This window comes from Globicephala melas, chromosome X (genome assembly GCF_963455315.2).
Source record: "Globicephala melas chromosome X, mGloMel1.2, whole genome shotgun sequence".
Classification (NCBI taxonomy): domain Eukaryota; kingdom Metazoa; phylum Chordata; class Mammalia; order Artiodactyla; family Delphinidae; genus Globicephala; species Globicephala melas.
The window spans coordinates 102,616,170-102,642,978 of record NC_083335.1 but is presented as its reverse complement, the minus strand read 5'-3'; the positions used below and the strand labels follow the sequence as shown (position 1 = coordinate 102,642,978).

The 26,809-nt window shown below is 36.8% G+C and overlaps 1 protein-coding gene across 1 annotated transcript in view; it reads right to left on the bottom strand.

Annotated features, from left to right (window-relative positions):
* The window catches only part of LOC115846515 (melanoma-associated antigen B10-like), a 45,344-nt gene that overhangs the window by 9,561 nt on the left and 8,974 nt on the right, over positions 1-26,809 (bottom strand). The window contains exon 2 of the mRNA XM_060292067.1: positions 1,233-1,356. Coding sequence (XP_060148050.1) covers positions 1,233-1,356 — 124 coding nt within the window. The remainder of the gene's footprint in view (positions 1-1,232; positions 1,357-26,809) is intronic.

The window sequence follows — 26,809 nt, the reverse complement described above, 5'->3', positions numbered from 1 at the left end:
AATGCTTTTTTTTTTCGGTCGCGGGCCTCTCACTGTTGCGGCCTCTCCCATTGCGGAGCACAGGCTTCGGACGCGCAGGCTCAGCGGCCATGGCTCACGGGCCCAGCTGCTCCGCAGCATGTGGGATCTTCCCGGACCGGGGCACGAACCCGTGTCCCCTGCATCAGCAGGCGGACTCTCAACCACTGCGCCACCAGGGAAGCCCTTAAATGCTATTCTAAAGGCTAATTTTGTTTGTTTTTTGTTTGCAAATAGGAAAACAGAGGTATTTGCTGCTGTCAAGAGCTGTGAAGAAGCTAAGATTTTTATTCTTCTTGCAAGCTAACAAGTTAGCCTGTCACAGTTTCATGGATGCTGGCAAAAAACACAAAACGCTTGGGTAAGAGATAAAGAACGTTATTACTCAAAGCAATAGTAGTAGCCAGAGTATATGCATTTTCTTACACCGGTTATCCAAGTCCCAGTAACCAGAGAGTGACATGGAGAGGTCCAGGTGACACCAGAACATACAGTGAGTTGCATTGCAGGAAAGGAGCCCTGTGCTTAGGAAACCTGAATTTTGTATAATGGGCAGAAAGCATGCCTCCCCCCTGCTCTGGAGACATTATTTATAACTTCCAAGGCTGTTTGATACACAGACTTTGTTGAAAATATCAGACAAAGGGCAGCCAGTGCCTCACAAGATATGCAGAATAGCAAGTGACCCATAGAGAATTGTCCCTAAACATTATATGTTCTGTTTAATATTTAGTCATTTGTATAGTTGATTTTCTCCTCCTTAGACATAAACTTTTGGCGAAGTAATATGAACGATTTACTTGAGGAGAAATCACCTTTGCAAAAATGTATTCTCTCACTCAATCCATTTTCTTAACATCCATCTGGTGCATATTTTATTGGGAGAAAGTAAACAGTAGGACAAAAATTAAAGTCCATGTAAACCAATTTGTTTCAGGAATTATATGTTTTAAGTGACAGTTGACTCACAAAATGTACTCACTATTGTAAAGCTTATTCCAGGTGAGTTTCTTCAATTAGAAGTTAAAGCTTAAGCAAAATGAAAAAAGGTCCTTTGTTTTTCCATTTTGTGAATCAAAATAAACTGTCTGTGAAAACATCTATGTGCCCCTAAATGGAATTAATCAAAGATGTAAAGGACAGATAGGTGAATATAATGAAAGCTATAGGGTTAGGAAAAATCTTCCTTCCTCTTACATTTTACACACACTTACCATTAGTACGTGACAGGTAGATGTTCTTGAGTGCTCTGACCCCAAGGTTCTCAGCTTGTCAATGGCACAATAATAAGCATTCATTTCCTTCTCTGATGAAGCATATTTTATATTCTCTAATATCCTGTAAATAAGGAATCAGTGAGATATAATAACACCTGAATCCTTACCACTGTTCTAATGGGGGTAGCCTTTGGTTACAGGGAGATTTTTGAAATATTAAATATAAAATTAGATTTCAAAATTTACCACTTAGCATTCTTTTTTTTTTAACATCTTTATTGGAGTATAATTGCTTTACAATGGTGTGTTAGTTTCTGCTTTATAACAAAGTGTATCAGCTATTACATATACATATATCCCCATATCTCCTCCCTCATGCGTCTCCCTCCCACCCTCCCTATCCCACCCCCCTAGGTGGTCACAAAGCACCGAGCTGATCTCCCTGTGCTATGTGGCTGCTTCCCACTAGCTATCTATTTTACATTTGGTAGTGTATACATGTCCATGCCACTCTTTCACTTTGTCCCAGCTTACCTTTCCCACTCCCCATGTCCTCAAGCCCATTCTCTACATCTGCTTCTTTATTCCTGTCCTGCCCCTAGGTTCTTCAGAAGAATTTTTTTTTTTTTTTAGATTCCATATATATATGTGTTAGCACACGGTATTTGTTTTTCACTTCCTGACTTACTTCACTCTGTATGACAGACTCTAGGTCCATCCACCTCACTACAAATAACTCAATTTCGTTTCTTTTTATGGCTAAGTAATATTCCATTGTATATATGTGCCACATCTTCTTTATCCAATCATCTATTGATGGACACTTAGGTTGTTTCCATCTCCTGGCTATTGTAAATAGAGCTGCAATGAACATTGTGGTTCATGACTCTTTTTGAATTATGGTTTTCTCAGGGTATATGCCCAGTAGTGGGATTGCTGGGTCGTATGGTAGTTCTATTTTTAGTTTTTTAAGAAACCTCCATACTGTTCTCCATAATGGCTGTATCAATTTCCATTCCCACCAACAGTGCAAGAGGGTTCCCTTTTCTCCACACCCTCTCCAGTATTTATTGTTTGTAGATTTTTTGATGATGGCCATTCTGACTGGTGTGAGATATCTCATTGTAGTTTTGATTTGCATTTCTCTAATGATTAATGATGTTGAGCATTCTTTCATGTGTTTGTTGGCAATCTGTATATCTTCTTTGGAGAAATGTCTGTTTAGGTCTTCTGCCCATTTTTGGATTGGATTGTTTGTTTTTTTGATATTGAGCTGCATGAGCTGCTTGTAAATTTTGGAGATTAATCCTTTGTCAGTTGCTTCATTTGCAAGTAATTTCTCCCATTCTGAGGGTTGTCTTTTGGTCTTGTTTATGGTTTCCTTTGCTGTGTAAAAGCTTTTAAGTTTCATTAGGTCCCATTTGTTTATTTTTGTTTTTATTTCCATTTCTCTAGGAGGTGGGTCAAAAAGGATCTTGCTGTGATTTATGTCAAAGAGTGTTCTGCCTATGTTTTCCTCTAAGAGTTTGATCGTGGGTGGCCTTACATTTAGGTCTTTTATCCATTTTGAGTTTATTTTTGTGTATGGTGTTAGGGAGTGTTGTAATTTCATTCTTTTACATGTAGCTGTCCTGGGAGCTATTAATTGCCTATAATTTCTGGTCTGCTGTCTAGCTGCAAAACAAGCCCCAAGGGCCAAAAAAAACCCCACACACACATAAATTTAAGAGCTGGCAGTTTGAAGTTCACAAGTATGAATCAAGATGGTAAAGGTGAGAGGTGGGATGCCATCTGTGTCTGCTACAACTATCATCTTACAGATTCAGTCTAGGGTTTGCTTCAACCTCTTCAGGTTCAAAAAAGAAATCATGCAAACACTTTTCATTGTATTGGGCTCCTCACATGTTTTCTTAACCTTTCAAAAATAGTGTAGAATCAGCATGTTTAATGCAAGTAAATCTACATCCAGCATTGATCTTAGATTTCCTATAGGGTTCCTATTACAAAGAAAATACCACTGGTTCATGACCTTTGCTTATGGAAAGGCACAATTTGGACTCTTTGTTATATTTTGGTCCACTAGCTTTGCTTCAAATTACTTTGTACATTTAGTTTAAAATTCAGCTCTAAGGGTTTTAATTTCGGCCCTAGTCCTCTAGTCTTTTTCACACAAATCACTATGTCTTTCTCCTCATTTTTCCTCAACTTAAACATGAGTCTCCTATTCAATTTGCATTGCCTTTAACCATACTATTTTCTCCCCTGACTTAACTGATTTGCCCATTCCTCTTTCCCTGGCTGCACTACTATTTGCTGAGGAATTTTTTACAATCCCACTACATCCTCAAGTCACAAAGTTATGGGCATGATGGCAGCAAAGAGCTTAGATATCTAGGAAGAAAAGTTGGAGTGAGGGGCTCTTCATGGAAACGAAAGTGAGAAGGGGCATGTAGAGGGGAGTGTGATGCTACTACCTTTCAAGAAGTCAAGGTAAATGATGATGCGATTGTGGATGATTTTCTGTCTTTCCCAAAGCATTACTTTTCACTACAATATATATAACATCATGATCCTGAGGTTTGCTTCAACAGATTTCACCAAAATAAACCCAGATTTGTACATTTCTTTTGTTTTTCTTTTTCTCCGTATGTTTCACTTCTTATGAAAAAGCTGTTTGATGTGTTATGTAGAGCAAGGCTTCCCAAGTCCTGCTCTCTATCTAATTCTATATCCTCATCTCCTGAAACATTCTAAGCATAATCCAAAAGGAAAAATTTTGGCCCTTGCTCAAACATGTCATGTTGTTTGATGTCCCCAAACCATTAAACAGACTGCTTCCCCTGCTGAGATATAATATTCCTCATGTCTCTATGGTGAACTCTTAACTTTTGACACCAATATTAGTCATCATTTCTTGGCAGGGCCTTTCTTGACATTGATGGGTCAAGCAAACAAATTCCTTTTTTGTACTTCGTCTGTATCATGTTTCCTACATATATTTCTACCTATATTGTAGTTTACTAAATAGTATAAATTTGTTTTAATATTAGTCTTGAGATTCCTAAGATCCAAAACTAGGTCTTATTTTCTTTTACCACCCAGAGCCAGGAAACATCTGTTACATAGTAAGAATGTAATAAACGGGGTTCATTGTTGAATTATCTTTTTATTTGATTCTCTCTTAGAACTCCTTATGCCTCTATAACTTTCTACATTAAAAATTCACATAAAGTATCCACTTAAAATTTTTACTCTCCTTTAAACAAAAATAAAAGTGCATATTCAACTTTTCCTGACCTCCTTTGATTTCTTCTCTTTCAAATCAGAGAAAACCTTGCCACTTAATTTTTTATAAAGCAAATGCTTACTTTCTGAAAATGTTCCATAATTAGGTACATTTCTGGAAATTATTTATATTATAACCATGGTCATTTCTTCTTTATAAGTTACTATAATATAGCAGTTGTATCTTTTTAAGTGCTTTGTATTCTGTTTTAGTAATTTGGATGAAAGAAAGAATGGCATATCCAAGCAGGTGCTTAGTAATATAATTATCATCAACATAATCTTAATTCTCCTTTTTGAAGTATTGTTTCATTATACTGTTACTATGACTACTTATGTAGGTGAAAATCATTGTGGTGTAGTAGCAGAAACACGAAATGGCAGTCAAGATACCAGTGTTCCAATTCGGTACTTGCACTTTGTTGTGTATCCTGAAGTATGCTGCTTAACTTCTCAGACCTTTGAATTTGCTTACCAATAAAATAAAATTGCTGGTATAAATAATCTGGAAGGTCCATTATAGCTCTCAGTGTTATCTGATCCCAAGATTCAATGCATATTCCTTTGCCTTTTCTGATGATACCACTGATTCATATATTCTACATATAAATTGTGTTGAATGAGTGTATTTATGGAATAGGGACTTAAGTTTTTATGATCTTAGAAAAAGGGTATGAAAGTGAAGAAGGTTGGCTTTGTATACTCAAATGAGAAAGGAAAATACCTAGGTGTAGGTCAAAGAAATGGAAGCCTGGAAGATGATGGCTTTTAATTTGGACTGAATTTATGTTGTGGTCATGGGGATGTCAGTGACATCTTTACCTTAGTCATTCTTATTGTTAACTCTATGTAAAAGATGAGGGTAGGATCTAGATTCTTTAAATAATAATAATAAAATAAATACAAGAAGGAGGAGAAGCTAAAAGCTGTCAGAACAGAAAAGAAACAAATAGATGCAGCTTCTCAAACAACCATTAATGTGAAAATAAACTGAACAATAAAGAGCAACTTTTTCTTGAGGAACAACTACCCCACAAGAAGTCTATTAAATTACATGAGCTTACTAAGATCGATGATCATAAGTGTTTATAACAGTCCTTCAATTAAGGATGTAGCAAACAATGGAATGCTATGAGGGTAATGAGAAATCTATAGGTGACAAAGAGATCTCAACACTTACTTTGTTTTACTCTAACAATAGAAAAAGGGAAAACATTTTTAGATACTGATTTTTCTTCCAAAGCCTTCAGTTAGTTATTTCAAACTAATAAAGTAGAAAGAGCCTAGAAATTGTATTTCAGATCTTAGTAAAATTATAAAGCGACTTAAAAGCCCTTTGAATAAATTTACTTAACATGCAAAGGAATTTGAAGACTATCCTAAAGTTGAGGAATTTGCCACATTTAAGATAAAAATAGGGACACCGTGCAGAAAAACTGTTACTGAATTTGTGGAAGATATTCTGCAATAATTTGTTAGTGGACCAATACATATTTCAGTAATACTGAGAAACTGACAAATGTAAATCAAGTTTTGTCAGTTCTTAAGCAGATAGGAATTTACTCCAGTACGTCTCTCCTTAATCTCAATCGCAAATGTTACTACAAGATGAATTTGGATGTGCAGACTCTATCTTTCTCTCCACATGTTGTCTACTTGATAAACTATCAAGTAAATTCTTATTTGAAAAACACAGCTCGGAGCACTCTTACTACTCATTCTGTCATGGTCTCAGCCTATCCTAGGCAAATGTGAAGTTATTTTTCTACATGAAATGTCAATGAAATGTTTCCTAAGCAAATGCCCTTCTGATGTATTGAAGTCCATATTTTATATTTACATGGTATCATAAATCTATTACCACTGTAATAAATTTAAAAAAACATTTTGAAAAAAAGTGAATTTAAAAACTATAACAATAAGATAAAGCAGGGATATTTCCCCCTATTTGGTACCATGAATTCAGCTGAATTGCAATAGTTGCCTATCTGGTCTCAATGCTGGTGCCCTAGACCCACAATAGTGTCTTCTCAGCCAGAGTGAACTTTTTAAATGTTTGATCAACGTCATTTTCTCAAAACACAAAGGCTTCTGATCTCACTTACAAGGCTCTTAATAACCTAGCCCCTTCCACCTCTCTTTCCTCCTGGACTCAGCGCCAGTCACATATCTTCTTTGCTGTTACTTGAATACACAAACATAGTCTTGCTTCAAGGACATTTTACTTATTTTTCCCCTATGTATTTGCTTTTTCCCTAGGTATCATCATGGCTTACTCTTAGCTTTCTTCAGGCCTTTGCCAAAAAAAACAAAAAAAAGCTCTTGTATCCTCCTAACACATATTGTCCCCTGTTTCTTGTTTTGGTCTTTGGTTTTCTACACTGTATACATTGCAATCACTTTGTGTATATATATACATATTTTATGTAGTGTTAAGTATTATTCTCTTTTCCACCCACTAGAATATAAGCTTCATGTGGGCAGGGACTTGATCAGTTTGATTCATTACTGCTTCCCCAGCCCCTAAAATGATATGTGGTACATAATACACATTCAATAAATATTCTTTGAAGGCATAAATGAGGTGAGATGTGTGTATTGATAATAAATGTATCAATAAATATTAACTCTGTTGGCTCTTTTGCTCTCAGCCAAATTACTTGTCAACTGAACCAATCAAGGGTACATTTAATATGGCTAAATTATATATCCTAAACGTTTGTTGAGACCTGCGAAGTGTGCATGTGTTTACTCTTTGATCCTAAACATAAATTTGGGATTATTAATATATAAGCTTTTGAGAAGGTAGTATAGAGTGGCAGGACTGGAGACAACTCCAGAGAAGCTGGATTTGAGAGGCCTTGGTTTTATTTCTTCTTAGAAGTGTGTAATTGGACAATTCAGCTGGCTTCTCTGCATCTTAATTTCCTCATCTACTAAACTGGACCAATAGAAATAATTACTTTCTGGCTTGCCTCACAGGATTGTTGTAAATCTCAAGTAAACCAAAGCATTTAAATATATTGTGTAAACCTTTCTGTGGGCTGCATTCCTGATGTTTACAGGTGTAAGAAAAAATACAAATTAAAAATAAGAAAAAAAAAATCAATTCTCCCTGGTGCAAACAGGGAAACAGGCTCCTCCCCCTTCCTTTTCTTAAAGCATTTACTTTAGAATTTCAGTAATTATAAAATCTTTCTCTGCCTCTTTGAAATGTATGTAAATCTTTTCAAAAGCTAATAAGTAAGCCTTTTTTTAGTTCTACAACCCAGTAATGTTTCCTCAAGGACCAGGGAGCCATGATTTGAAATGCAATCATCAAGGAAAATAGTGCCCCTATCTCCCAGTTTCCATGGAGGACAGGAGCCTAAGTTTAGCTGGTATCTGGCTCTAAGCTGCAAACCTAGCTCCTGTCATAAAGATCCAGGAAATTTTTTTTCTTTTGGATAAAGACCATTACCAAACACAAATGGTCACTCCAATTACCAGGTGAATTTTGGATGAACTTTGTGTGAGAAAGGGTGCTGTCAAGTCCTCATACTTGAGGCTTGTTATTGTTTATTGTTTACTTGGGAACAAGTATATAATGGGTTGTATTTGCTTGGTTGTATAAAAGGGTAAGATTTCTTTCTGTCTTTGCATTCTTTTTAGATTGCCTGTGCTATGTATCACACTCCAGTTTAATGCTCATTCAATAATAAAACTGTTTTCTTTCTCTTTTTCTACCTTTGTGGAGAGGTTTTCTAGGTTAACAAATGATTTTTGTTTCTAATAATATTTCCCCAACTTAGGTAAATGAAAAGTCACATGAAAAACACAATGAGGAGAATTCTGGTTTCTACATGGGAAGTAGAGAGCTGAAAAAAACATTAATCCATCCTTATAACAAGAACCAAAGCTGGACAAACTGCAGGTTTACAACTTTTTTTAGATCCGTAAGAGACCTCAGTCACAGGGTAGCCAACTAGACCAAAATCTAAAAAGAGTTCAGCTGGAATTATTAACAAATTGGTAAAGGACAAGTAGAGACTGGCAAGAGTATGTGGATCCCTTGGGGATCATAGATAGGGAGGGAGTTCAGACCCACTCTTAACACCTAACTTACTCCATGGGCCTCGCTCCCCTACCCTCCCCCCAAAAGATTGGTAGAAGACCTGAGACAGCAAAACACACTGTTAAGAGAATGAAAACACAAACCACAGACAGGGCAAAAATATCTGTCAATCACCTATATGGCAAAGGACTTGTTTACAGAATATATACAGAACTTTCAAAACTCATCAAAGAGAAAGTAAACAACACAATAAAAATATGGGCAAAATGTTTGAATATACACTAAATCAAAGAAGGTATACGGATGGCAAATAAGCAGATAAAATGATGTTCATTTTATCTGGTCATTAAGAAAATTCATATTAAAACCACTATGAAATACTACCAAATGTTTATTAGAATGCCTAAAAAACAACATCAGTTGCTGGTGAGGATACAGAGCAACTCGAACATTCATAAATTGCAAAATGATCACTTTGTAAAGCAGAAACAGTTTCTTTTAAAGGTAAACACACCTATACCATGTGACCCAGAAATCCCACTTCCCCCCAAAAGAGAGAAAAATTATGTTCACACAAAAACATGTATGTGGAAGTTTTTAGCAGCTTTACTCATAATCACAAAACACTGGAAAGAACCCAAATGTTCTTCAGCCAGTGAACAGATAAACAAACTGTAGTACATCCATACAGTGGAATAGTATTCAGCAATAAAACTTAAAAAAAAAACCAAACCCAAAACTATTGATACGTGCAACAACATTCATAAATCTCAAATGCTTTTTGCTAACTGGAAAAAGCCAGGTCAAAAGACTACAAACTAAATAATTCTATTTATATGATGTTCTGGAAAAGGCAAAGCTATCGGGATGGAGAATAGATCAGTGGTTGCTAGGGGTTCAGGGTAGAGGAAAGGGTTGACTATCAAGGAGAGGCATAAAGAAAGGTTTTTTTTTGGTTTTTTTTTTTTGTGCGGGCCTCTCACTGTCGTGGCCTGTCTTGTTGCGGAGCACAGGCTCCAGACGCGCAGGCTCAGTAGTTGTGGCTCACGGGCTCAGTGCTCCGCGGCATGTGGGATCCTCCCAGACCAGGGCTCGAACCCATGTCCCCCGCATTGGCAGGCAGATTCTTAACCACTGCGCCACCAGGGAAACCCATAAAGAAAGTTTATGATTTGATAAAACTGTTCTGTATCATGACTTTGGCTGTAGATACATGACTCTGCAAATGTGCCAAAATTAATAAAAATGTACACAACAAAGTGAATTTTACGACATATAACATAAAAACTGTATTTAGAAAGAATAAAATATACTAATGTGATAATTTGTCCTCAGTTACTAATAAATCTCAACTGTGGCACGTTGAATCATATAAAAGTTTCAGGTTTATTAAGCATAACTTAATTTGACTTTAGTGTATCAACAAATGGATCAAACAAAAAGCCATATTATTCTCAAACTGAGGACAAAATGGAAAAAGAACATAAAGTATTTTATAACAAAATTATTAAATGTATCCCACCAAAGGGAGGTAGTATCGTTTGGGCCTCTCACTGTTGCAGCCTCTCCAATTGCAGAGCACAGGCTCCAGACACGCAGGCTCAGCGGCCATGGCTCACGGGCCCAGCCGCTCCGCGACATGTGGGATCCTCCCGGACCGGGGCACGAACCCGTGTCCCCTGCATCGGCAGGCGGACTCCCAACCACTGCACCACCAGGGAAGTCCAGTAGTATCATTTTTGAAATATCAGACTTACCTCCAGATTCCCTAAACTAGGGAAAGGATAGTGGAGATTGAAAAGTTTAGGTCAGAAGGCAGAGAAATAGTTCAGGGTTGTGGGTATGAATTATAAAGATAGATTAGTCAGAGGTGACTGATAGAGTTAAAGAAATGATGGCACAGAAGTTTGAAATAGAAAGGAACTGATTGATTCTAGGAAGCTGTTTGAGCCAATGTAATAACTAATTAGAAAAACAAGAGGTTTATCGATCAAGTTTGAGAAGGGGATTATTTTATAAGCAATTCAAGCAAAATTTCATTACAAAGTGGTCCTTAGACTATAGAATTAACTGCCACAATGTCTTATGCAAGAGCAAAAGAACTAGATATATATGTATCTATTACAGCAAGGGTTTAAATGAGAACATTATTGATAGGCAATGTGCAATTATCAAAAATTAGAAATAGGGAAGTGAAAATTAGAATTCAGCTCAAAGCATGTTACAGACAACTGATGTGGAGATTGTAGACTATAGTTTGTCAGACATCAGCCAGTTTTATCCAGCACATACAAAGATTTGTAAAGCATCTAGTTAATTTGATAAATGCAAGCAGCCTAGTTCAAAGTGACGAAGTAAAGAAGAGGGCTGAATCATCCCTTGGAACGTAAAATTTTTAAAAGGTTTTTGCTTTTGACTATTCTGTTGAATTGCTTTTCCTTTATGAGTAAAAAGCCAACATGCTCAAATGAAAATTCATTAATTTCACTCAAATAATACCCACAAAAAATCAAATGGTTATTCTGAAAAGGGCATTATGATTTTCCCATTTATCAAATGTTTACACAAATTTTATTTGTCTCCTTAATCTAACTGTTGCAGCTCTTAATATAACTCCATTTTCCCTCTTTTCTGACAGCATGTATAAGTTACTTATTAAAAAGGAACTCTCTCACATTATTGATGAAATTTTAATTGGTACAACAGTCAAGAGGCTACCATGTGTTTTTCAAAAAAAAAGAAAGAAAGAAATATATTCTGCCCTCAAATACCTTCTCAATTATGGGGGCATCAGATATATTTTAAAAATATGAATTGATACCTTAGAAGTTTGTAACAGAATTAAATATATCTAGAGCCTAGACAAGAATGTACCTTGTTCTTTCAGGGATAATAGAACCTTGAACTTGACAGTGGACATCAGGTGTATGAAAACAGTCTTTAATAAGGAGAAATAGAAGAAAATTACACAGATTTTTAGTTTTTTGGTGGAAAAAGTCTTCCCTTGTGCATCCTGCCACCAGCAGCTCAGCCTTCAGTTATTACCTTTTCTGGAAAAGAATCCCTATTTTGTTAGACTGTTTATTTAGCACATGTTCCCTCGAGGTCGTCAATGAGTCAGACTCTGTTTTAGACACAGGCGATACAGGGATGAATAAGACAAAGTCTTTTCCTCACAGAGCTTTCTTAACTAGTGGAAGAGTCCAATTATAGACAAAAACTGCATAAATAAAATTAGATATTTTAGAGAGCTATGTGTAAAGCTTTAAGTAGAATTTTAAATTGTTTTGTATAGAGCCAAGAGTCCAAAATTCAATAATCATCCCAAGAATATTAGTTCATTCTTTCCTTCCCCCCTCCTTCCTTCCCTCCCTTTCTTGTTTCCTATAATCCACTGTTGCCCTTTCTTTTCTTTCTTAATTTTCACTTGTTTAATTCTCTTGCTGTGTATAATTTCCACTATGCCTATCCCCTCCCCTCTAAAAAATTAGATTATTATTCTGTTGTGATTTTTTACTTTTGAGGATGACTGCAAAAAAACAATCCCAGTGCAGCAGTACCAACACTTGGAAGAGCCTTTTCATTGTGGGTGTGAACATCAACAGCCCATCCCATTTCATACATTTATTATTAGCCTCCATTATTAAAGCTGTTGCTATTCTCAGCAATTAGAATCTATGTGTGGCCTGAGCAATTCTGACATGAGCAATTCAGGACCAATGACGTTCCACCCTGAGTGCCCTGGAATTTCTCTCTCTATTCATATCTGTAGCTATTCTCTGGAAAAGTGGCAAACGATTTAACTCTTCTCTTAACATCCCAGTTGTATTCTCATCTTTTCTCAAACAGAGAATCCCTTGGATTAAAAGCATCCATCAAGCAAGAGGGCGGGTTACAGTGGTTTCCCCGTCCATCTGCAATCATGACACACCATGCTAGGCTGTAATATGGTAGATACTAAAATCGATTTGAGTGCCATTTCTGCTTCATTATGTCATGGTTTACACACCCTGCACATCGATTCTTCACATGTATTTAAAGAGGAGATTGTATATATACACTCAGATACTGACTTAAGTGAAATTAAAAAGGATATATAAAGTTATTAATCTTCCTTGAAGTGCTTATATTTTCATGCTCTAAATGAACCTTCATGTATGTGGATAGAAATGTGTAAAAATATTGTCTTGTTAGTCTCTTTTAAGATAGTTCGAATCTTCATTTTTGGCGTTTTACCAATAATCTCCACCTTGAATGATTTATAAAATATTACAAGAAAATATTTCAAGGAATTTATCCCCCATTTTTCTTCTTTCTAAAGAAGTGTTACATCAAATAGTTTCTTTTTTTAAATTTATTTATTTATTTATTTATTCATTTATTTATTTATTTTTGGCTGTGTTGGATTTTCGTTGCTGCGCGCGGGCTTTCTCTAGTTGCTGCGAGTGGGGGATACTCTTTGTTGCAGTGCGTGGGCTTCTCGTTTTGGTGGCTTCTCTTGTTGCGGAGCATGAGCTCTAGGCACGTGGGCTTCAGTAGTTGTGGCTTGTGGGCTCTAGAGCACAGGCTCAGTAATTTTGGCGCATGGGCCCAGTTGCTCCGCAGCATGTGGGATCTTCCCAGACCAGGGATGAAACCCGCCTCCCCCGCACTGGCAGGCGGACTCCCAACCACTGCGCCACAAGCGAAGCCCCACATCAAATAGTTTCATGCATTTAAGGCAGAAGATTTAAAGATTGATCTGGAAACAAAGGTGAGGCACAAAGCCAAGGAGTGATCTACAAAAACAGGAACCTGCACTTCATCAATAAGATACTAGTTTGTGTTAGAAATAGCCTCTGTTTAGTCCACTGTGCCAATCCAGATAATCATGCATTATCCTAGTCCCCTCTAGGACTGCTCAAGACAAGAATCACCAAAGCAACTCATCCTAAATTAAAAAATACCATGGTAGTGATTTTAGGGGTGGAAAAGCTATAGGTGCTGAACTCACAGCTATTATCCCCCAACACCACTGAGGTTCTCTAAAAAGCCGAGCCATTTCACAGCTGTAAACATTTATAAACATCCATATTAGTGTCTAAGGCGCTTAGCTGATTGTGATTCACAGCATTGATCTCCACTCCAAAGCCCACTTTCTTCTTTCCACAATTAATATTAAAATCTCTGCTTCCTTCAATGCACCGTCACTTACCTTTTCCTGATGTATTTTTTCTATAAACCCATGTCCTTAATGTTCCTTATAAATTTCATTGAAATACATGTTTCCTTTTTATGACTTCTCTCTTTTTTCTTTTTTTTAAATTTAATTTAATTTTTTATGCAGCAGGTTCTTATTAGTTATCTATTTTATAGATATTGGTGTATATATGTCAATCCCAATCTCCCAATTCATCCCAGCACCACGCACCCCCTTTCTTTCCCCCCTTGGTGTGCATACGTTTGTTCTTTACATCTGTGTCTCTATTTCTGCCTCGCAAACTGGTTCATCTGTACCATTTTTCTAGATTCCACATATATGCGTTAATATATGATATTTGTTTTTCTCTTTCTGACTTACTTCACTCTGTATGACAGTCTCTAGGTCCATCCACGTCTCTACAAATGACCCAATTTCCTTCCTTTTTATGGCTGAATAATATTCCATTGTATATATGTACCACATCTTTATCCATTCTTCTGTCGATGGGCATTTAGCTAGATTCCATAACCAGGCTATTATAAATAGTGCTGCAGTGAACATTGGGGTACGTGTGTCTTTATGAATTATGGTTTTCTCTGGGTCTATGTCCAGTAGTGGGATTGCTGGATCATATGGTAATTCTATTTTTAGCTTTTTAAGGAACCTCCATACTGATCTCCATAGTGGCTGTATCAATTTCCATTCCCACCAATAGTGCAAGAGGGTTCCCTTTTCTCCACACCCTCTCCAGCATTTGTTTGTAGATTTTCTGATGATCCCCATTCTAACCGGTGTGAGGTGATACCTCATTGTAGTTTTGATTTGCATTTCTCTAATAATTAGTGATGTTGAGCAGCTTTTCATGTGTCTCTTGGCCATCTGTATGTCTTCTTTGGAGAAATGTCTATGTCTTCTGCTCATTTTTGGATTGGGTTGTTTGTTTTTTTAATATTGAGCTGCATGAGCTGTTTATATATTTTGGAGATTAATCCTTTTTCCGTTGATTCATTTGCAAATATTTTCCTTTGCTTTGCAAAAGCTTTTAAGTTTCATTAGGTCCCATTTGTTTATTTTTGTTTTTATTTCCATTACTCTAGGAGGTGGATTAATAAAGATCTTGCTGTGATTTATGTCAAAGAGTGTTCTTCCTATGTTTTCCTCTAAGAGTTTTATAGTGTCCGGTCTTATATTTAGGTCTTTAATCCATTTTGAGTTTATTTTTGTGTATGGTGTTAGGGAGTGTTGTAATTTCATTCTTTTGCATGTAGCTGTCCAGTTTTCCCAGCACAACTTATTGAAGAGACTGTCTTTTCTCCATTGTATATCCCTCCCTCCTTTGTCATAGATTAGTTGACCATGGGTGCATGGGTTTATCTCTGGGCTTTCTATCATGCTCCATTGATCTATATTTCTGTTTTTGTAACAATACCATATTGTCTTGATTGCTGTAGCTTTGTAGTATAGCCTGAAGTCAGGGAGTCTGATTCCTCCAGCTCTGGTTTTTCCCCTCAAGATTGCTTTGGCTATTTGGGGTCTTTAGTGTCTCCATACAAATTTTAAGATTTTTTGTTGTAGTTCTGTAAAAATGCCATTGGTAATTTGATAGGGATTGCATTGAATCTGTAGATTGCTTTGGGTAGTATAGTCATTTTCACAGTATTGATTCTTCCAATCCAAGAACATGGTATATCTCTCCATCTGTTTGTGTCATCTTTGATTTCTTTCATCAGTGTCTTATTCTTTTCTGAGTACAGGTCTTTTACCTCCTTAGGTAGGTTTATTCCTAGGTATTTTATTCTTTTTGTTGCAATGGTGAATGTGATTGTTTCCTTAATTTCTCTTTCTGATCTTTCGTTGTTAGTGTATAGGAATGCAAGAGATTTCTGTGCATTTATTTTGTATCCTGCAACTTTACCAAATTCATTGATTAGCTCTGGTAGCTTTCTGGTGGCATCTTTAGAACCTACTTAGGATGTACCACTCCTATCACTTTAATGATTCATTCTCTCTCTTCTTTTGGTTTCCTTTCCACTTTCTCTTATGTACAGCACTTAGTTCTTTCTTGGGACAGCTGCATGCAGTTGGTGATGTGTATGCTTATATGTTCTTGTCACTTGAGCTTAGAGACATTTTTCTATGTATGCCTTGTCACTTACTGATTAATATGGCTGGAAGATGGCATTTTTTTTAGAAGAAATGTCATCAACTGCACAAAATATGCTGACATCTCCAGTAGTAAATAATGCAAGACAGTCACGGTTTAGAAAGCACAGTTCCCACCTTTAGAAAAAAAGGAAAATCATAGACTTATAAGAAAATGATAAGGTAACCTTAAAGTGTTCTAGAAAATGATCCCAGTACTTATAGGAAATATTTGCAGAGAATATTGTTTTCTCCTTCATTTAAAAGATATTTGCTGTGTGCATTCCAATCACTGTCCAAGGCACTCAGAAAGTCACAGTGAATAAGAAACACAAGAACCTTGTTTTTATGAAATTCACATTCTTTGTGGGGAAAGCAAACATAAATAAGAAGGCAAATATGTAAGATAACTTTGACAATGATAAATGAGAAGATATAGAAATGTATTAATAGTTGACAAGCAGCATAGGCATAGGTAGTGTGTACGTGTGTTTGGGGGACAGAGGTGTGTGACAGATGCTATTAATGCCCTGCCATGTATTTCCATGGCCTACGTTGAATTCACCTGCAACTATGGTAGAACACCATCTGGAACCTCAAGCACATGCATATTTCTGCTTCTCTGCCTGAGGACTTTCTCTGGCACCACAGTAGTATGCCTGACTAGGCACAACTCAGCAGTGCAAAGGGCAGGGTTCACCTCAATCTCAACCAATGGGGGATGAGAGTTAGTATATAAATACCACAGTGTCCTTCTCTGATGGGATAATTCTAAAGTGTGTTCCACAGTTTCTTAGGGTATCCTAGAAGGATTTAGCTCCATTTTCTCACTACAGCAACCTACTCATTTTTCTTTACTCCCCTGACTCACTTTCCCCATTCCTTCATTTGTGATTCCTGGAATAAACTTCTAAATAAACTACCTGCATTCAAGGCCTTGTCTCAAGATTTGCTTTTGGGGAAAACTAAAACTAACGTAGTAGGAGAGGGAAATCAAAAGTTTTAATTGGGTAATTAAGAAAGATCTCACTAAAGTAGTGTTAGAAATGAGAGCTAAATGACAAGAGGTTACTACCCATGGGAAGATCTGGGGAAGAGAGTTCCTAGTGAAAACAAGAACAACTGCAAAGTCCCTGAGGTGAGCAATGTTCAATGAGTGCCAAGAAGACCAGAGTGGCTAGAGTAGAGTGAATAAGTGGTAGGCCATGATGTCAAAGTGGCAAGTAAGAGACATATTTTATAGGACTGTGTAGGTGATAGTAAGGAGTTCAGCCCTATATTATAATTATAATCAGCCTTTGTAAGGTTTTAAGCAAGAGAGTGATATAATTTTTTTTTAAATAAATCTCTGGCTGTTTTTTGGAGAACAGATTTTATGAAGACAAGAGTTACAAACCAACAGAAAGGAATCAAGAAAACCAGTTATAAAACTACTGTACTAGGCTAGATGAGAGAAAAATATAAGCTTCTCTTAATGAGGAAAAGTGGAGATGGAAAGAAGGTTCACACCTAAGATACATCTTTGAGGAGAAACCAGTAAGACTCACTGATAGATTACATGGAAAGGCAGTAAAAAGAAAAGAAAGAAACCAAATGCCATTGAATATGAAAAGCCACATTGAAATGAGTATGGTCAGATGCAAACTATTATATGTAGAACGGATAAACAACAAGGTCTTATTGTATAGCTTACAGAACTATATTCAATATCCTGTAATAAACCATAATGGAGAAGAATATGAAAAAGAATACATATATAATTGAATTACTTTGCTATACACCATAAACTAACACAACACTGTAAATCAACTGTATTTCAATTTTTTAAAAAAAGAAATGAGGATGAGACAGGAGATATAAATTTAGGACAGAGTGGTATCTAAGAATTTAAAAACACAAAACCAGATGTGCTCCTCTGGAGAAGAAAGTAGAAAGCCTACGAAAAAAACTTGAGGAAGAGTTGAAGCAACCTCAAAGCAGAATGAGATGGGGAAGTTAGTAGAGTAGGCAGAAGACAAGCACTATGGTTTCATGGACACCAAACATGATATACATCAAGAAATACCAGGAAGGGGGAAGTGGCCAACTGTGTGGAATGTTGTTGAGAGTAGTATTAAGAGAATAGAAGTTCAACCATTTGATATGTCACCTTTCAGATCACTGATAATAGCAGCATGATTTAGTGGGCATGGAAAATGGATTGCTGTATGTTGAAGAGAAAAAAGAATTTAAGGATGTTTAAATAGGTAATAGAGATCTTTTTAAAAATTTTGTTCTTAAGAAGAACAGAGACATAAGAGCAATAGCTGGATGGGACATGTGGGATTAGTGTGACTATGCCAGAGAAAATGTTAGTATTCACAACATTTCCTCTTCCTAAGCATAGGAAGAGTACATTTTTCAGTCTTCCTCGTAGTTAGGTTCCTACTATGGAACTGCATCTGGAAAATGGGGTGTTGATAGAAATGATGCATGCCATTTCTCAGCACTGAGCTTTGAAAACATCTCATGCAGTCTTCCACTTCTTTTTTGCCCTCAGTGGCAAACTTGAAAGACATGTGTCCCAGAAACAGTAACCACAATATGCAAGCAACCTGGGTTGCTGGGCCAGTATTAAGGAGAGCTTCCAAGAAGAGCCAAGCTACCCATCTTGGACTCTGACATCAGGAAAATATAAACCTTTCTTGTGTTTGGCCAGAAATAAATAGTTTCAATTGTTACCTCAGCAGAGCTAAGCCTGTCCTGACTAATATCCCAGCAATGTTTTTAAGGTGATTGGCAAAGTATCATTTTGTGTATTTTGGAAAATGCACTAGTAGAGAGATAGACTAGTAGACAGAGCAAGAGAGAGAGAGTGTATGATTGCAAGAATATTATGCTTGATAAGATAAGGGAGGTTGAGATCAAGAGTAGCAATTGTTGAGGTTGGCCTTAGAAGTAGGGACACTGCAAAGGAAGAAAGGCAGGCAATGTGAATACAAAAGAAGTCACAATGATAAACTTGGTCAAAGGAAACTGAGGGAGTTTTCTCATTTATTGTTTCTATCTCATAAGAGATGAGTGAGATTAGAATATCGGCTGAGAGAGAGGGAGTAGATGGAAAAATGTTGGTTCTTTGACGAGAGAGAAAAACTTACGAAAAATAATTTGAAGGATGGGAAATCAGTCAAATTAAGAAAGTGAAAAAAGTTTGTCTCGCAATATTGTGTATGTTTTAAATGCGTGATCATGAATATAAAATATATCCAATATATTTGTGTGCATTTTTTATGTTGATTTCAGCTTCCTGGCTGAAGGCACAAAGTATTTGGATAGATGCTTTTAGCCAGCCATGTATAAGGGAGAAAGAGTGGAGCAAGAATATTGCAAGAAATTGCAAAGGAGTGACTTTAATGATGGATCAGGAATGTTACCTGGGTAAGAGGGGAATATAGACATCCACAGGCAATGGACAATGGATAATCTCCAGGTGAGAGGCTTCCATAAAGACAAATAATTGCTGAATTAAGAGTACTGGTGTAAGTTATCTAGATGGATAAAAAATGATGGTCAGAAGACAGAATGATCCAAATCAAAATTTAAAAATTAGTTCACATGTTTATTGATGATTAAGTTATCAAATGTGTTACACACTAAAGAACAAAATACAATGTTTTCCTTATGAGAGCCCTTGGGGGAAGTCACTATCGTTCTCACGATCAGAAAAACTTTGCTATATCTGAATAGCTTATTTTTTTTGTTTTATTGACAGCAAGAATTCTGTGAGTTACTGGAGAGGGTTATACACATGGCAGAAACATGAAAGTTATTTCTGCTAAATGTGGTGCAGATGATAATAAATCTTAGAAAGAGACCAAGAAACAATTTGCATCTCATCTTATAAAGTATGGATCTGTAGAAACTAAAAAGGGAAAACAGAAGGAAAAAGGCTATTAGGCAGATAGAGAAGGTGCCATTTGGTATCCTTTTTTAATATATTAGACCGTCAGGCAACACTTAAGAATAGATAAATGTTAGGCCCAGGATATAGGCTGCAATAGAAAACAGAAAATCATCCAAAGGTATAGTGAGGAAAATTCACCTCAGATAATGTTTCTTACCTGATTAAGATGGCAGCACTTGACAAGAACCCAAGCAAGTCATATCACGGTGCAGTGTCCTCATCAAGCACAGAGAAGGTAGAGATACAAATGTTCCCTGAGGAGTAGAAGGACGTGCTCTCACTCCCTCTTGTGAGAACACCAGAATCATAACTAGCTGCTGGACAATCATTGACAGGAAGACACTGGAACTCACCAAAAAAGATACCCCACATGCAAAGACAAAGGAGAAACCACAATGAGATGGTAGGAGGCGCACAATCACAGTAAAATCAAATCCCATAACTGCTGGGTGGGTGACTCACAGACTGGAGAACACTTATACCACAGAAGTCCACCCATTGGAGTGAAGGTTCTGAGCCCCACGTCAGGCTTCCCAACCTGGGGGTCCGGCAACAGGAGTAGGAATTACTAGAGAATCAGACTTTGAAGCCTAGTGGGATTTGATTGCAGGACTTTGACAGGACTGAGGGAAACAGAGACTCCACTCTTGCAGGGCACACACAAAGTAGTGTGCGCATCCGGACCCAGGGGAAGGAGCAGTGACCCCAGGGGAGACTGAACCAGACCTACCTGCTAGTGTTGGAGGGTCTCCTGCAGAGGCAGGAAGTGGCTGTGGCTCACCGTGGGGAAGAGGACACTGGAAGCAGAAGTTCTGGGAAGTACTCCTTGGAGTGAGCCCTCCCAGAGTCTGTCATTAGCCCCACCAAAGAACCCAGGTAGGCTCCAGTGTTGGGTTGCCTCAGGCCAAACAACCAACAGGGAGGGAACCCAGCCCCACCCATCAACAGTCAAGCGGATTAAAGTGTTACTGAGCTCTGCCCACCAGAGCAACAGTCAGCTCTACCACCACCAGTCCGTCCCATCAGGAAACTTACACAAGCCTCTTAGATAACCGCATCCACCAGAGGGCAGACAGCAGAAGCAAGAAGAACTACAATCCTGCAGCCTGTGGAACAAAAATCACATTCACAGAAAGATAGACAAGATGAAAAGGCAGAGGGCTATGTACCAGATGAAGGAAAAAGATAAAACCTGAGAAAAACAAGTAAATGAAGTGGAGATAGGCAACCTTCCAAAAAAAAAATCAGAATAATGATAGTGAAGATGATCCAGGACCTCAGAAAAAGAATGGAGGCAAAGATCAAGAATGCAAGAAATGTTTAACAAACACCTAGAAGAATTAAAAAACAAACAGAGAAGAAAAATACAATAACTGAAATGAAAACTACACGAGAAGGAATCAATAGCAGAATAACTGAGGCAGAAGAATGGATAAATGACCTGGAAGACAGAATGGTGGAATTCACTACTGCAGAACAGAATAAAGAAAAAAGAATGAAGAGAAATGAAGACAGCCTAAGAGACCTCTGGGACAACATTAAACACAACAACATTCGCATTATAGGGGTCCCAGAAGGAGAAGAGACAGAGAAAGGACCCGAGAAAATATTTGAAGAGATTATAGTCGAAAACTTCCCTAACATGGGAAAGGAAATAGCCACCGAAGTCCAGGAAGCACAGAGAGTCCCATACAGGATAAACCCAAGGAGAAACATGCTGAGACACATAGTAATCAAATTGGCAAAAATTAAAGACAAAGAAAAATTATTGAAAGCAGCAAGGGAAAAACGACAAATAACATACAAGGGAACTCCCATAAAGTTAACAGCTGATTTTTCAGCAGAAACTCTACAAGCCAGAAAGGAGTAAAACTGTCACTGCAGATGACATGATACTATACATAGAGAATCCCAAAGATGCTACCAGAAAACTACTAGAGCTAATCAGTGAATCTGGTAAAGTAGCAGGATACAAAATTAATGCAGAGAAATCTCTTGCATTCCGATACACTAATGATGAAAAATCTGCAGGAGAAATTAAGGAAACACTCCCATTTACCATTGCAGCAAAAAGAATAAAATACCTTGAAAATGAGTATACTACCCAAAGCAATCTACAGATTCAATGCAATCCCTATCAAACTACCAATGGCATTTTTCACAGAACTAGAACAAAAAACTTCACAATTTGTTTGGAAACACAAAAGACTCCGAATAGCCAAAGCAATCTTGAGAAAGAAAAACGGAGCTGAAGGAATCAAGGTCCCTGACTTCAGACTATATTACTATGCTACAGTAATCAAGACAGCGTGGTACTGGCACAAAAACAGAAATATAGATCAATGGAACAGGTTGCAAAGCCCAGAGATAAACCCATGCACATATGGTCACCTTATCTTTGATAAAGGAGTCAAGAATATACAGTGGAGAAAAGACAGCCTCTTCAATAATTGGTGCTGTGAAAACTGGACAGCTACATGTAAAAGAATGAAATTAGAACACTCCCTAACACCATACACTAAAATAAACTCAAAATAGATTAAAGACCTAAATGTAAGCCCAGATAGTATAAAACTCTAGAGGAAAACATAGGCAGAACACTCTATGACACAAATCACAGCAAGATCCTTTTTGACCCTCCTCCTAGAGAAATGGAAATAAAAACAAAAATAAACAAATGGGACCTAATGAAACTTAAAAGCTTTTGCACAGCAAAGGAAACCATAAACAAGACCAAAAGACAACCCTCAGAATGGGAGAAAATATTTGCAAATGAAGCAACTGACAAAGGATTAATCTCCAAAATATACAAGCAGCTCATGCAGCTCAATATCAAAGAAACAAAGAACCCAATCCGAAAATGGGCAGAAAACCTAAATAGACCTTTCTCCAAAGAAGATATACAGACAGCCAACAAACACATGAAAGAATGCTCAACCTCACTAATCATTAGAGAAATGCAAATCAGAACTACAATGAGGTATCACTTCACACTGGTCAGAATGGCCCTCATCAAAAAATCTACAAACAATAAATGCTGGAGAGGGTGTGGAGAAAAGGGAACCCTCTTGCGCTGTTGGTGGGAATGTAAATTGATACAGCCACTATGGAGAACAGTATGGAGGTTTCTTAAAAAACTAAAAATAGAACTACCACATGACCCAGGAATCCCACTACTTGGCATATACCCTGAGAAAACCATAATTCAAAAAGAGTCATGTACCACAATGTTCGTTGCAGCTCTATTTACAATAGTCAGGATGTGGAAACTACCTAAATGCCCATCGACAGGTGAATGGATAAAACAAGATGTGGCACATATATACAATGTAATATTACTCAGCCATAAAAAGAAACAAAATTGAGTTATTTGTAGTGAGGTGGATGGACCTAGAGTCTGTCATACAGAGTGAAGTAAGTCAGAAAGAGAAAAACAAATACCGTATGCTAACACATATATATGGAATCTAACAGCAAGAAAAAATCGTTCTGAAAAACCTAGGGGCAGGACATGAATAAAGACACAGATATAAGGAATGGACTTGAGGACTTGGGGAGGGGGAAGGGTAAGCTGGGACGAAGTGAGAGAGTGGCATTGATATATATACAGTACCAAATATAAAATAGATAGCTAGTGAGAAGCAGCTGCAAAGCACAGGGAGATCAGCTTTGTTCTTTGTGACCACCTAGAGGGGTGGGATCGGGAGAGTGGGAGGGAGATGTAGGAGGGAGATGATATGGGGATATATGTATACATACAGCTGATGCACTTTGTTATACAGAAGAAACTAACACAGCATTGTAAAGCAATTATAGTACAATAAAGATGTTAAAAGAAAAGAAAGAAATATTAACTCAAAAGTAGTTGACATTTATATACAACTGGTATATAATATACTGGTACAGTATATTTTTCTTAACTGAAGAATTACTTAAATTGAAAAAATAAATCTTAATTTCTTTGGATTTTCACATATACTCACGTATGTAACCACCACCCGCATCAAGTTAGAGAACATCTTCAACATCCCAAGAAGTTTCTCCTGTCCACCTGACTAGACAGTAGCGTCCCCCTACAATGATAAATACTATTCTAATCTCTATCACAACAAATTGTATTTTTAACTTCACATGAATGGAATCATACAGTGCATGCTCTTTTGTGTCTGACTTCTTTCTGTCAATATTATGTCTTTGAAATTACTCCATCTAGTTGCTCCTATCGGTAGTTTGCTCTTTTTCATTGCTGTAAAGTGTTCCACTGCATAAATATATCACAATTTGTTTACCGATTCAACTTTTGATATACATTTAGGTTGTTTTCAGCTTTCAACTATTATGAATAAAACTTCTGTGATCACTGTCATGCATGCCTTGTACATGCATGAAGAATTATTTCTGTTGGGTATATATCCAGGAATAAAATAAGCTGCTTAAGTTGCTGCATAGCTTAAGTAAGTAATTTTAGGTATTTTCCCCAAAACAGCTGTGCAAATTTACATCATCACTAGCAATGTAAGTGTTCTAAAATTCCACATCCTTGATCGTACTTGATAAGGCCAAACATTTCAGTCATCCTATCACCAACAGAAAATTTTTAAAGAGTCTTGCCTTCTAAGTGACAGAGAAAAAAAAAGCATGTAGAGCAACTTAGTCCAGAAAAATAACAAAAAGGGGAAATAAACAAAAATACCATAAAGTAAAATAATAATAGTAAAATACCAAACATAGCATGTCTTTAAATTATTATAATACCCTAAGCCCTGTGTTAAATATACCAGGCACTCCTGTTTTGGAATGCCTCTACAGAACATGTATTGATGGCTCATCTCTTTTTTATAGTTAGCTACCAAGTATGCATGAATTTATTGTCTAGACCTACAAGAAACATATTTTTAATTGCCACACTAGTAAGTAAGTAAATAAACAAACAAACCAAAAACCAGCAAGTGGAGGTTCTCTGAAAGTGGACTTCAGAGTATAGCATGAATATACAACCACAGGAGTGGTTAGGGAGACCAAACCCTGCTGCTGAATTCACACAGCCAAAGTGGAACAGCTGCTGCAATGAAACCAAGCAGTAGGCTTTGAGAATTCCAGAGCTCTTGATTTCTGGTTGTTCTTTCTGCTCAGTGTCATCAATTGTAACAACTGATTAACGTGAAAGAAGATCACTTACTTTCTCCTCAGTTAGTAAATTGTTAAGTTATAAACTCAAGCCTTCTAACACTTGTGTAGGTATAGCTAAGATAATTTTAAAATGTAATAGAAAAACTAGTTAGCTGAATGCTGAGGGTGTGAATAGGTGATTACAATTCCAAATCCAAATTTAATTGCAACCAGTATTTTCCAGGTTCCCGTCCATTACTACGAATATTTGAAAATTTATATCTGGTAATGTAAATAGTATTTCTGTATATCATTTCCATTTCACTTTTAAATAATTTTGAACTTAGATTTTAAAACAGAGCAAAGTCATCCTAATCTATACAACTTAGATAATATTCCCTGCCAAAAACACAGTATTTGTTTTTAAAAATATTTTAAAATATTTGTGCTTCCTCTTCAGATTTTTTTTTTTTAAAGAGGTCATGTAACCAGCGATATGGCCATATGATTAAGTGTATTTTTACAATGCTGGAGAATGTTCAGAAAGATTTCATCTGCTTAGTTACTTCCCCTAATGCACTTAATACCAGTGATTACATTCTTGTTGCCTTTTTCTATAAAAAGTAACTTCTGAAACAGGAAAACATTTACCATTGCATAAACATGTAAGTCGTGTTCAATGCCAAAATCATCATTACCTTGGATAATGCCATGAACCCTTGCTTCCTATTGTGGCATCTTATAAATATCTCAGCTAATTTTTAATGTATTCCTTCTGTATCTATAATACATTACATTTATTTAATCTTCAGCAGTAATATCTAATACACACACAGTGAAACAATGTGATTTCCTTTTGTCACTGACAGTAACAGATAGTTCTTGATAATTATGATCCATGTGTAGCTCCTTCTTTCATTAGAGGAGAAGAGCATACAATGCCAGATCATCTGCTAGAGCAGTTCTATGTCATCAATCTCAAACCACTTGCCAATGTCGTGAATGCGCATATCTCCACAGAGTAATATATCTGTGTCATATCATTGTTATATATCCTGAATTGTTTAGAAAAGCAAACTAGAAAGGAAAAAAACAAATATGGGTATTTCTCTGCTCTATATGAAATGTGATATAAATGGCCATTTACTGAGTCTGTATTTTCCTGTGTGTGTGTGTATTTGTGTGCGTACAGGCACATGTTACGGATGTGAGGGGAGGTATGTTCACTAGTCTGTACATTTAATGTGTTTATTCTATGCTATAATACTCCATCCATAACTTAACCACCAAAAAGTGTATAGGGATAAAAAGAACAGAAAGGGGAATTTGATTTTCTCTTTCCCTTAGTCAGTGTTAAAAGGCCCTTTCCCTGAAAATTAGCAAATGATCACAGCTACATTTTTTAAGATACAGAGTCAAGTTGATATAATATAGGCAGAACACTGAGGGATATCAAGATGACATCATACCCTGGATGAAGATTATGGCCGCTACTAAATAGCATGGATATATAGTTATGTGTTTGCTTAGTAGGATCTATGAACGAGAACTGGTAAGGCAAGTTCCAAAATTATATAAATAGATAATATTTTATAATACAGAATGTTTTATTTAGCTCATTATTGACGTCTTGGTATAAAGGCAGAGTATGATTGCTGTAGATCCTTGATGTTAGCAATCAAGATCTTAAGTTAATGCTGATCTTAAAACCATATAATTTTAGAGAGAAAATCTGAAGGAAGCCTTTCCTAAGGGCCCAGGCAGAATCCAAGACCTTATTTTTTTCTGTTCCCCAGCACATATTATACATGGTGCTTCTAATACCTCCCGGACCTTGCACTTTAAGTAGTTAACTTCTT